Genomic DNA, 13,412 nt, shown 5'->3' on the forward strand with positions numbered 1-13,412 from the left:
AAGTCTGTCTATTTCTCCTTGGTAAACAACGTGCTGCTGCCACACATCTCCAAGAATCAAGTACCATATTTGCCGGCCTATAAGGCGATTGGGCGTATAAGACGAACCCCCAACATTTCCACTCAAATGTAGAGTTTGTTATATACTTGCTGTATAAGACTATCTCCTCTTCCGCATAAGTGATTCTGCTTTGGCTGCATCATGGGGAGAGTTCGTTTTGCCACTTTTGGTTCCTTTCGCTGGGAGAGAGCAAGGGTTTGCTGGAAGAAGGACAGAATCGGCGCCGAACAGCTGACTGTCGGGAACCAGCAGAAAGGCGCCAGCCATTTTGGTGAGGCGGCAGCCATTTTGAGAGGCAGCAGCCATGTGGCCGCATCTCAAAATGGCTGCCGCCTCTCTGCTGGTTCCTGATAGCTGTTCGGCGCTAGAGTCAGGCTGTTCCCAGGCTACCAAGAAGGAGCAGGGCTCGGTCTACTCGGTCTTACTACCAGGTAAGCGACTTCGCTGGGAGAGAGGGAGGGTTTGCTGGAAGTGCACCCACTGTATAAGACAAACCCCCCCCCCCACTTGGAGGCATGTTTTTCAGGGCAAAAAGTCATCTTGTATGCCGGCAAATACAGTACCAGCACATTGTTTACCAGGGAGGAATGGATGGAAAGTTATGCTTTTGCTGACAGTATGAACAGGATTTCAGCCAGTGTTAATGATTGTAGGATACTTCTTTGGCTTTGTGAGGAACTATTGTACAAATATACACTGATAATCTTATAGCTCAGAATATTATTTCTTCCAGCACAGATTACAATTCCACTGGTATACTATACTATGAGTACTACCAAACAAGCTTGTGGTAGCAAGAATGTTTTTTTGCCACATATAGATGCTTAGAATAAAACCTGGCCTAGAAATTCACATAGGCATTATCACCATAAATGTCTTACCTTGCTGAAGTCAACAGTGCTGTTTTCTCTGCTTCCTCCTGTTCCACTACTTTTAGGTTCTCCACTTTTTCCAGTATCTAAATTGCCAGGTGCAGACTGTGGTGATGCAAGAAGGCCTACAAAGAAAATATATAAGCACTTTTAAAAATATGTCACAGAAAAAACAGACTTCTTATAACAATGGCAATGACAGCTTTCTAAAAGCAAATGTGGAAGTTAATAAACATAGGTGCATTAGTACCAAAAATGCCGCACAAACAAGTTATTGTCTTCTGAAAAACAATGACCACTTGTTAAAGGTTAAAATTAGATGTTGCCTAAAATGATGAGCTTTCGCAAAATGCACCAGGAAAAAAAATGAAAAGTGTTACTTTTTAATAAGAGAACATAAGAATATAAATCTAACCACCAATACTTTATGAGTGGATCATGCATCAGGAGGATTTCATAATTTCTGTAAGTCTGAAAATCCACAGAATAAAACGAAAACAAACTTTAGAATGTCTAGTAAAATATACAGCTCATTGTGAAACTGAAGCCTCAAGAGTTCATTTATAATCCATCAGTCACAGTTTTAAAGCAAAAACATTTTTAAAAGTAAGATCTTGGTCACAGACCCGAAGAATTTATTCGCCTATCGATAAGGAAACCATCTGTACAGAGGTTTTGTTGGAGTTGCTTATATCTTCAGCAGCAAGAAGTGTTACAGACATCAAAGAAAATTGTATTTTTGAAACAACTTTATTACTTGTGTGGAATGGGATGCAGCCCATTTGTCTTTACAAAAACTGTAACTGCAATATACAGTTTTTCTTTCTGAAAAGATAATATGAAATATTGAACATTCTGAGTTATTTGAGTCTAGTTTCCAGCCTAGCACTAGAAACCCCTAAAAATTAATTGCTTAACAGCCAGAACGGCCAGGACAAAGGGAGGAGCTAGAGGGGTAGAAAATGGATGATGAGTTATGTGAAACTGTCTGATCGAGATTGATGGAAGTTAATGGAATGTGATGGTTCGTGTGTTGTTTGATTCCATAAAGGAGAGAGGATGTAAGTAAAGGAGAAAGAAGAGGGGGACTAGCCCACTATATCCTACCCTAGCTTAAGTTTTTAGTGTCAATTATTTTAAATGGGAAATAGTTATCTTATTTAACTGCAATGATCTTTGAATGTTTCTCGATGCAAATGCTTATGCAATATAAACTGATTTCCAATGAAACTCTATTTTTCTAATAAAATTAATTATAAAAATCCTTACAATAGACTGGTCTCTTGAACAGCAAGGTCTAGCTAAATTCAGAAAGGGAGAGGGCCACAAACTAGCTATCATTTAAGAGTCCTACCTAACTGAGCTGTTGTGAGTTCTAAGGAATCACAAAGCCCATGTCCCTGTACTTGCAAAGTACTGAGTAAGTAAGTGTAAAGTGTTCTTCTTAGGTCAGACCTGTTCAACGGGCTTATGCTACGCACTGCTGAGGTCTTGGGACTTGCCCCAGAGCAAAGGTGATAGATAAGTGCTGGTCAAATTCTCTGGCCGAATGCCCAGCGGCCCTTAAGGGGGTCCGGTGCATGACAGTTAGTAGATTTATATAAGAAGGCCTTCTGCAACACAGAATACAGTGGGCCCTCTACTTACAAACTTAATCCATTCCAGAAGGAAGTTTGTAAGTTGAAAAGTTTGTAAGACGAATCAGCATTTCCCATAGGAATGCATTGAAAACCATTTAATCCGTTCCAGCTGTTTCTGGTTCTTAAGTTGAGCAGCGGTTTGTAACTAGAATCATTAGTTCCCACAGGAACTAATGCAAATCTGGTTAATCCGTTCCTACCACTAGGGGCAGATTTTTTTCTTTTTTACCTTTTAACCTAAGATGACTTAGGTTTTAAAAAAAGGAAAGAAAAGAGGGAGGGAAGTAGGTTTTAAAAAAAGGAAAGAAAAGAGGGAGGGAACAGACACCTGTTCAACAGAACACCCTGAAAAGCACATTTTCAGCCAAGAGAAGCACCTTTTTTGGGGGGAAAGGGACAGCAAATGAGAGAGGGAACAAGCACCGTTCAGACAACAGAACACCTTGAAAAACACTCCTCAGCACAAAGAGAGACATGGCTCTGAACTCCATTTTTACCCTGCTTGCAAGCAAGCGTTCTTCCCAGCAGAATTCCTCAGCACAAAGAGAGACATGGGTCCACATTTTCACCAGACAGATTCAGAACACACACACACACACACACACACACACAGAGAGAGAGAGAGAGAGAGAGAGAGAGAGAGAGAGAGAGAGAGAGCAAGGAAAGATTCCAGCAAGCATGCAGCCATTTTAAAACTGTAAAATCTACCCAGCAAGACCCATGCCTCCATTGCAAAAATGCCCTCTGGGTCCACATTTTAACCAGACAGATTCAGAACACACACACACACACCCAGAGACACACACAGCAAGGAAAGATTCCAGCAAGCATGCAGCCATTTTAAAACTGTAAAATCTACCCAGCAAGACCCATCAGAGCTGAGAACCCCCCCCAACTAGGCCTACCCCCCCACCAATGAGCTCCAAAAAACCCTGTACAGTAAAGTAAAAACATACTGTAGTGTACTCACCCAGAACAGGCAGTCTCTCTGCTTAAAAAAAGAATGTCAAAAATAAAAAATGCAAAAAATTTTTAAAAGCCAAAAATATTAGAATACTGTACTGTACTGTCCGTACAGCACTGTACCAGTATCAGGCAGTACCAGGCAGTCTGAAGACTGTCTCTCTATCCACTCTGTAAATGCTGGGAAGAGCAAGGAAGCAGACAACCACCCTCTTCGCTGGCCAACGGTTAACTGAAAGTTCAAATTTTGCTCTTTCCCCGCCTCCCTCACCGGTTTTTTTTTTTTGTTCGTAACTCAAACCACAGGTTTGTAAATAGGGCCCACTGTTTCTATGGATCGGGTTCGTGACTCAGGGAATGTTTGTAAGTAGGGCCTCTGGTTTTCTATGAGATTTGGTTCGTAACTTGAAATGTTCGTAACAAGGGCCGTTTGTAAGTAGAGGGCCCACTGCATAAACTTTGAAATTAATATTAAAATTTGCATGCTCTGTCCACTGGTATTTTGCCACATGCAACTCTTATTTCAATTTACCTATTGCACTCTGTTCACTGCTTCTTTAATAATGATCCCTTGAAATATATTTTATTCTAGACTTGGGAATTTCCTATCCAGATTTAAAAGCAGACCTAAATATCAATAACCCAAGATGTATAAAGAGTGGTCGACCAGACCAGATGGGCAGGATATAAATCAAATAAATCAAATAAATAATAATAAAAATAAATGTATAAATGCATACACTACACAAAGTGAAAATTCCAAAGTCCATCCAATTCCCTTGATTTACAAGGAGAGTGGCTGCCTATTCAAACTAGTCCTGGCATATCTGAAGTCAATAATGTTTCATGGAGAAAATATAGCCCATAAGGCACGGTCATATAAGCACGAATGTATGTGTCTCAGTGTGTGAACAATATGGGAGTCACAGGCACAGTTTTCAGTACTTTTCCTTCAACTGCTAAATGTCAAAGTTCTGCTTGTCTACACTATTTTGATCAAAGTTTAGCCATGCTATCACTAGAGATAGCCCCTAGAAGGATGATAGTAAACCTTTTCGGCCTCACGTGCCCAAACTTGGGGGGGGGGACACCAGTGGGTGGCAGAACCAGAAGTGGTGGTGGAAGGGGGAATCCCAGCACGGAGGTGTCTCAAGACCCCACTCCGGATCCATTGCCAGCGCCAGCTGCTCTGGATCTGCCTGCCAAAGCGCCAGCACCACAGCTGCAGCCAACTTCTAAGGTTTGGCTGTGCGGAGGGGAACAGTGATCCAGTGACCTATGGCTCACATGCCGGCAGAAAGGGCTCTATGTGCCAGCTGTGACAAAGAGAATAGTAAACCACTTCTGAGTACTATCTACCTACAAAACGCCGGAAAAAGTTGCCATGGGTTAGAATTGATTTGATGGCACACAATTATTATCATCATTGGAGATCAATATGATGCAGAAAATTAAAAACCAGAAGACTTCTGTCTTACCATAATTCTGCTCATAACAAGATGCAGTTTGGGGACAGCACACAGAAAGTGGCATGCAGTCCGATTTTTTAAACAGCAGAATATTGTATTAATAACAAAATTCAGCCTCTTAAGAAATTGAGTACTTACCTGTAACTCTGGTTCTTCGAGTGGTCATCTGTGAATTCACACTATAAGGTTTAGTCTGCGCTTGCACAGAGGTTTCTGGAATGTTCTAGAGGTCTATCACGTGTTCACCAGAAACGCCCCCTTATACATGTGGTCCTGGTGATTGCCTCAGTTCTGAAGAACAGCCCGCCGCTGTATCAAAGTGAAAAAGACGTGACGGACAGAGGGGAGGACGGGCGGGAAGTGTGAATTCACAGATGACCACTCAAAGAACCAGAGTTACAGGTAAGTAACCTCTCTTTCTTCTTTGTGAATGTATGCTATAGGCTGACTAACAAGCTTACTTACTGGAGGAGGGATGTCATGGAAGAATAGATAACAGCACAGCTCTGCCAAAGGCTGCTTCCATCTTTGCCCTGACATATACTGTAGATAGTAATGAGTGGTAAACATAGATGGAGTTGCCCAGGTAGCAGCCTTGCAGATATCAGATAAAGGTACGCCTCTGAGAAAGGTTGTGGAAGCAGCAACAGCTCTTGTAGAATGTGCCTTAATGCCTGAAGGCAGAGGCTTTTGGGCGAGCTGGTATGCGAGGTGCATAGTTGTGACAATCCATCGAGAAGTGGTTTGAGAAGAGATATGAAAGCCCCTGTGAGGCAAATGAGTGGTGACAAAAAGTCTCTTAGACTTGTGGAAGGAAGAAGTCCTAGAAACGTAGAATGCCAAGGCTCTTCTGACATTCAACAGGTTCAGAGACCACTCCAAGTCATTGGTTGGTGATGGAAAAAAGGTAGATAAAATGATGGGTTGTTTAAGTGAAAATCAGAGATAACCTTCGATAGAAAGGAGACATCAGGATAAAGTGTAACTTTGTAAGGGTGGAATTGGAGGAATGGAGGGTCGATTCAGAGAGCCGCAATTCAGAAGCTCTGCAAGCAGAAGAAATAGCGACCAAAAATAGGGTCTTAAAGGAAAGGAAACGGTCTGATGTAGTTGTAAGAGACTCAAAAGGAGGTAGTATGAGACGTCAGAGGACGGTGTGCAATGACCATTGTGGTGGTGGTGAGGTTCTGGAGTGGCGGAGATTGGAAACACCCCTTAAAATGGCTATAAGGTTGGGTATCTGAAGAACAGGGCAGCATCAGAGTCTTTTGGTTGGTGCACCACTACAGCGGAGATATAAACCTTGAGAGTAGACAAGGAGAGATGTCGATTGAAAAGATGAGAAAGGAAGGCAAGGTGTGCCTGAAGAGTTGTTGGTGCAGTAGGGAGATTATATTCAGCCGCAAATTTCTGTAAAGCAGTCCATTTGTAGGTATAAAGTTGCGTGATAGCAGGCTTTCAAGCCTGAGCTAGGATGGTAGCTACAGAGGGTGAATCCTCCTCCATGCTGTGAGGTGAAGAGTGTGGAGGTCGGGGTGAAAGGTTTTTCCCTGATGTTGAGTGAGCAAGTGAGGGATGGGGGGAAGATGGATGAAGCTAGTGGAGATCGACCAAAGCATAGTGAACCAGGGTTTCCTGGGCCACCAAGGGGCAATGAGGATGGCATTTGAGTGTTCGTGATGGAGTCTGACAATGGTCCATAAGAGGAGAGGTATGGGAGACAAGAGGCAGAGCAGGTGGGAGGTCCACTATGTCATGAGTGCATCTCTGAGGGAGCCTGGACCCATGTCTGTCCTGGAGCAGTAAAGGGCACATTTGGTGTTTTGAGACGTGGCAAAAGGGACGTCCCCATAGGTTTCAGAGCTGTAAGAACAGAGTTGTTGAGTACCCACTCATGCATCTGGGTTCGAAGCCTGATGAGTGTATCTGCCAGCTGGTTGTGCTGAAAGCGTGAAAAACCTTGAAGATGACAAGAAATTCGAGGTTGTTGATGTGGAGAGATTTTTCGGAGCAAGACCAAGGGGCGTGAATGTGAAGGCCTCTGCAATGTGCTCCCCAACCGATGGGACTGGCATCCGTGGTGATTTGAACAGCAACTTGAAGAGATGCAAAGGGTCTGCTAATGAAGAGATTGACAGGTGTGTCCCACCAGTAGTTGGGCTGCGAGTTCGGGAGTGACCTGTAGGAATTCGGTAGGTGGGTCGGACATGGGTGTCAAAGAGGGCAGATACCATGCATGTAGGGAGTGCAATTTTAGCTGAGCACATTGTATGTATGACAGACGTGGTGGTGGTGATGAGGCCAAGGAGGCGTTGAGTTTGACGCACAGTTACGAGCGCACGTGGTTGAAAGTGTTGGACAAGAGAGTATATTTTCATTGCTCACTCTTGAGAGAGGAAAGCTCTTGCTTTCTGTGAGTCCAGAATGGCACCTATGTAGGAGACCCTTTGTGAAGGAGTCAGAATGGATTTGTCTTCATTGACCTTGAGGCCCAGATCCTCAAGGAGAGAGTTAAGTTTATGTCATGTAGGGCTTGAGAATGGGAGAGAGCTACTAGCAACCAATCGTCAATGCATGGAAAAATTGAAATTCCTTGAGTGTGGAGATGAGCCACTACAGGGGCCATACATTTTGTGAAAACCTGTGGGGCAGTGGAAAGTCTGAACGGGAGGGCTTTGAATTTACATTGCGTTCTAGGGAGAATCAGAAATTTGCGGTGCTTTTGACGGATGGTGATATGAAAATAGGCATCGCTTAGGTTGATGACAGCAAACCAGTCTTTTTCTTGAAGGATAGGTAGGATGCTTTCTAGTGTCATCACGCGGAAATATCTCTGGATGATGTAATAGTTGAGGTCACAGAGGTAGAGAATGGGACAAAGACCTCTGTCTCTTTTTGGGACAGTGAAATAGCAGGAGAAGAACCCAGGATCGTTTTCTTATGTGGTGACAGGTGATAAGCCATCCTTTGAGAGAAGGGATTGTATCTCCTGTTTTAGGATGCTTGATGGTGTGGTTAGAATGGTTCTTGGTGGTGGTGAGAAAGCAAACTCTATCGCATAGCCAGTGGCTATAATAGCAAGAACCCAAGAATCAGTGGTGATACATGCCGAAGATGGAAAATGGGCTGCAAGACAGATGGTGTTGGGTGGTAGACAGTGAAATGAACGGATCTGGGCAACAGGGGAGTCAAAGACTCGGCTTCGTTTTCTTGGCAGGGTGCCTGAAAGATTGTCTGGAACGTCGTCTTTGTGTGGTATGTCAAGGTTAGAAGACGACGACTGAGGTAAGTACCATTGTTTTTCAGGGAAGGATTTGTATTGTTGGTAAGGGTATGAACAGCGCCACTGGTATCTTTGAGATCTGTAGATGGTTGATTGTTGTATGAGCATGCTGTTTTTCTCAACTTTTACATGTTATCTAGGATCTCATCTGTCTTATCATCAAAAAGACCGACACCATCAAAAGGTAAGTCCTCAATTTGCATATGAGAGTCGTCGGAGATGTGGGCTGAACAGAGCCAAGCATGTCTCTGGAAAGCAATGGTGGTGGCCATGTGCTTTGATGCAGCTTCAATGACATGACATGCCGTGATACGTTCCTGACGTGCCAGAGCCATGACCTCTTGATGGAAAGTGAGGCCACGGGCTTTGTATTCGCCAGGTGCTGACTGAAGAGTCAGAAGGGCTTTATTCCAAAAATACCGGTGATAAGCTCCCATGGCTGGTAGACAGTTGGCAGCAGCACGTAGAATGAAGGAAACAAGTGAATAAACTCTGTGGCCGATAATATCGAGCTTCCTGCCTTCCTTGTTATTAGGAGTAGCATTAGAGCAGTTGTCTGGTCTTCATTAATGTCCTTGTATACTTTATCAGATTCTGATTGAGCCAGTTGTTGGACATTAAGGTCCATGGCCTTAAGCTAAGCGAAGCACTAGCTGTGAGTAGGAGGAAAAATCCTCAGACAGAGATGAAGGATTGCTATCAGCGACATCTGAGTTAGGAGTTGGTAGGTTAGGAGGAGACTCCTATGGTGGTAATGAGTCTGAAGTTTTGGAATCGGAGAAATCCATAGGTGAATGAGACTGGTGAGCTGATGGTGGTTAGACCTGTCAATACAGAGAGGCGGACGTGTTAGGAGGGATGTCCTGAGGGTAGCATTTAGGCTTACTGATATCGTGTTTTGACAGTACGGCATGAGTAGAACAGTGAGGTGAAAGGCACTTATATTGACAAGCCTGAGTGGTATCCAAAGGTGCAGGTGAGAACCCAGTACAGATTGCAATAATCTGAAGAGAAGATAGCAGACCTGTGGAAGTGCAGTGGGTTCAGCAGTTGGTAATGAAGCCGAAGTCGATGTTTGGGGTTGCTTTAATACCGTAGGTGACTGAGCTGTGATGGATTCAACATGACTTCTCTTCCAAGAGGACTTGTGTAGTTTCGGTACTGAAGGGGGAGGTGCAGTATCTTCCTTGGAAAAGGACTGTTAATATTCCTGCAGTGGATGGTATCAAGAAGGAGACATGAATCCGAGGATAATAGTATGTGTATCGAGGATGCTTCGGCTCGACGTAAAGTCCAGTATCAGGCTCCTAGTATCGGTACGATTGATGTCGATACCGTTTGGGTGGAGGTTCATAATAGGTTGGAGGCTCGTATAAGGTGACTCATTTGGGATTATGGTATCAAACCTGGGAATCATGTGATGCCAGCAATCCCATAAGTATCAGAGGCTGTGGAAGTTCAGCATCAGATCAGCAAGTCTCTGGTGTATGGTGCATTTTCCGAGACCGTTTACGCAGAGGTAAAGGATCAGCTATGATGGATGCTGAATCCAATTTGCACACAGAGACAGAGTAACCCATAGACTTGGGATTCAAGTAAGATCAATGTGGAATTATTGTTACCTCAGCCGAGGTATTGGCCTACGATGGAGACTGGGCAAGTAGAGAAGTTGGGTTGACCCGATTGCGGTGGGATGGAATCATGATCTGGAGAAAGAGAGTTGAGATCTAGTCAGCTGATCCTGGAGAGGGAGTGGTGGTTGTTTAGTGGCTTAAGAATCAGTAGAAGATTTCTTCAGTTTCTTGGATTTAGAGTGCTCTGATGTCGAACGGAGTTTCAGTCTCAGGGTCGACTTTAACATCGATCCCGAGGATTTAGATTTAGAGATGGATTTTTATTTTGGTTTTGACAATGTCGTTTTCGGTGGTGGAGAAGTAGTGGTTATATCAGAGGAAACAGGAGGAGGCTGAGAGGTTTGTTTATTCTCCATTATGGATGGAATGGAATGTGGGGATTGTTCCCACAGGAAAGATCTGAGGTGCTGGTGACAGAGCTTAAGAGATTTTGTGAGATTTTTACAGAAGTGGCAGAAAGATGGTTGATGGGCCTCTCCCAGACAAAATAGGCAAGAGCCATGTCTGTCCAAAAGGGGGATCTTATTGGTGCACAAAGTGTACCTCTTAAATGGCCCTGTTGGGGCTAAAAATGGTGGGAAGGGAAGGAGAGGGGCAGTGGAGAGAGGGAATATAGATCGAAAAGTCTCACCAATTTCTCTTTCTTTTTCTTTAGGATTGAACACAAGTTAAGTCATGAACGGAGAGCTCATCGTGAGATGAAACCTCATCGGTGGCAAAAAGGAACTGAGGCAATCACCAGGACAGGCAGACCACATGTACTAGGGGGGCGGTCCTGGCGAACACATCATAGAGCTCTAGAACAGTGGTTCTTAATGTGGGCGATAATGCCCCCCAGGGGGCGATTTCATTTTTCAGGGGGGCGGTGGAACGAAAAGGGGCGGTGTGGGGGCGCTGGAGCAGAAGGGGGCGGTAGGGGGGCGCTGGAGCAAGCCAAACCTGTGAAGATGGCTGCAGCCTTTTTACAGTGTGCATTAATATATATTTTCCTCCAATCTTAATTTAGTTTCACACTTTTTGTCTTGAAATTTTTAGTTCCTGCATTTGTTTTTATGCCCTTTTTATATTTCTTTTTGCGTCCTAAAATTCACTTGCAACTAAATCATTAAATGTTACTTTTTGGGGGGCATTTCATTTTCTTGGAATTTAATTTTGTTTTCAGGGGTCATTGGATTTAAGTGTCTTAAAAAAACAAACAAACAAACAAACAAATAAATAAATCATCACTGCGGGGAGGGGGGCAATGATAACTTAATGGCTCAAGGGGGCGTTTCTTTCAAAAAGGTTAAGAACCACTGCTCTAGAAGATTCCGGAAACCTCTGTGCAAGTGCAGTCTAAAACCTATAGTGTGCATTCACAGATGCCACAAAGAACAGCATTTTAGCAAGTTGACTAGTCATTATAAATGTAAAGGGAGGCCTCAGAGATAATTTTAACACATTGCACTTTAAACATTAAACATGCAAACTACTTTTTCCAGAGCAATTCACGTTGCCAGAGTAACATTTAAAGCAATTAAATCAGCAGAAGTGCTGAATGTGTGGTTCTTCACCATGTCACTGACATACTGCAAGCATAATTATGCAACTTATAAACATAAATGGAAAATTTAGCTCTGTAGAACAGCATTTTGCTTTATTAACTGCTTTTCTCACCCCTGTGTTGTTGTTTTTAGCCTACATACTTCGCCATCTTGGACCTATGTTTTTGGTTTTATTGATTTGTAAACCGCCCAGAGTAGAACTCTGGTCTAGATGGGTGGGATAGAAATCAATCAATCAATCAATCAAATAAATAAATAAATAAATTCATTCTCCCCAAGAGAACAAAATTATATCTAGGTATAATGGTCAAAGGTAAGAATTTTAAAATCATCAATAGAGAAAAAATCAGATAAAGCCTGCTGTTCTTAATTGAATAGTAAGGAAAACTGAATAAAAATTCAGCTTCTGCACACAATATTGCTGATTTCTTCTCAAAACCCAGTAGAACATGACTACAAAATGCATACCACAAATACAATACATAGAGAGATAGATATTACTCATATTTCATAAAACAGAAATGGCCATTAGAAATGTACAATGCATGGCAAGTAAATCATTAGAGGCGCTCAGAAGATTTTGATTGTACAGCTACAGCAGTACTGTGCTGTACATAAGTTTTGGATTAAATTACGTGAGTTTCTTCTGAATTATCTTTACTGCTTCTGAACCTGATCTATGTCACTTTGAAATGTCTGTGTAGCATTATTCTACATTTATTTAAAAGGCACATCTTCAAGAAAACCCATAACTGTAAACTTCCCTTTACACAACAAAACCCTCAAAATTCAAATGAATACAAAATGTCAAGCAATTCCACTGATAGTGCTCATCCTACATTAAAAAGAAAAGAATGAAATAAAGAGCCTCCTATCATTTTAAGGCTCCTAAGAAGATATTAACAGGGAGCAGTAATTCCAAAATGCCGGTTCCAAACTATGTCATACTTTACACAACAATGCAACAAAACTCCTGGTGCATGACTCCAATAACCTTTCCTTTCTTATTTCCAATAGCGTTTTGCTAAAAGGCCATGAAGTACTCTTTGCTACTATAGGAGTTAGGATCAACATTTCCTCCAAGCTGTGTAGCCACATGCCCACACAGCACTGCATTAGTGCTGCGCATCTGCAGCCAGTGCTGCCACCTATTTGGTTCCAGTTGTAGCTGGAAACCCACATGCACAGGGTGGGGCCTCTGCCCAGCATTGGTGGAAAATTGGAGAGAACACTGGTCAGGATGTAAGAAATACTTAAAAATTTTAAATGACTACAATCAACCCTTCATCAAAAAAGTTGGTTCTGCTGAATATTTGCTAAATAAATCTTTTACAGTACTGTATTTTTCAATCCTCATGAGAACAAAAACTAGCAAATTTATGCATCAGCACAAGACAAGACCAAAAAAATGGAGGTTTTCTATGCAAAAAAGGGAGTGTCTCTTGTGCAAAATGCAATGTGTTTATGCAAAAGCTCCCACTTTCCACAAAGGTGCCAAAATCAGAAAAATGCACAAAGCAGGAAGAAAACGATTTGAACTGTTCACTTTCACCTACAAGAACTTAGTGGGCAAAGATGTGCACCTCTAGGAAAGAGACAAGAAAGCTCCTTTAAATAAACATAATGGTTCTCTGGTCATCATAACCAGTAAGTACTATCAGCTCTAGGAGGTCTTTACACTGATCTACTTCTGTCTTTCACTAATACTCTATAGTGTTACAGATTTAAATGTTTCACAAATAAAAACAAAAAAATAACATTGATTTTACAAAGATTATCTGAATGGAAATTTTATCTGAAACCAATTACAGTGGAGCCTCACACAACGATGTTAATTGGTTCCAAAAAAATCAACGTGTGAAACATCGTTCTGTGAAACACCATTTCCCATAGGAATGAATTGAAAACCGGTTAATCCGTTCCAATTGGAACAGATTGCCGTCTTTA

The 13,412-nt window shown here is 42.4% G+C and overlaps 1 protein-coding gene across 6 annotated transcripts in view; it reads right to left on the minus strand.

The window, feature by feature from the left end:
* Positions 1-13,412, minus strand: part of SLC4A7 (solute carrier family 4 member 7) — a 114,134-nt gene that overhangs the window by 35,668 nt on the left and 65,054 nt on the right. For all 6 annotated transcript variants that reach the window (XM_020807891.3, XM_073003430.2, XM_078377319.1 and 3 more), the window contains one exon: positions 942-1,057. In XM_020807891.3, the coding sequence (XP_020663550.1) occupies positions 942-1,057 (116 nt within the window). The remainder of the gene's footprint in view (positions 1-941; positions 1,058-13,412) is intronic.

This window comes from Pogona vitticeps, chromosome 6 (assembly GCF_051106095.1).
Source record: "Pogona vitticeps strain Pit_001003342236 chromosome 6, PviZW2.1, whole genome shotgun sequence".
Lineage (NCBI taxonomy): Eukaryota > Metazoa > Chordata > Lepidosauria > Squamata > Agamidae > Pogona > Pogona vitticeps.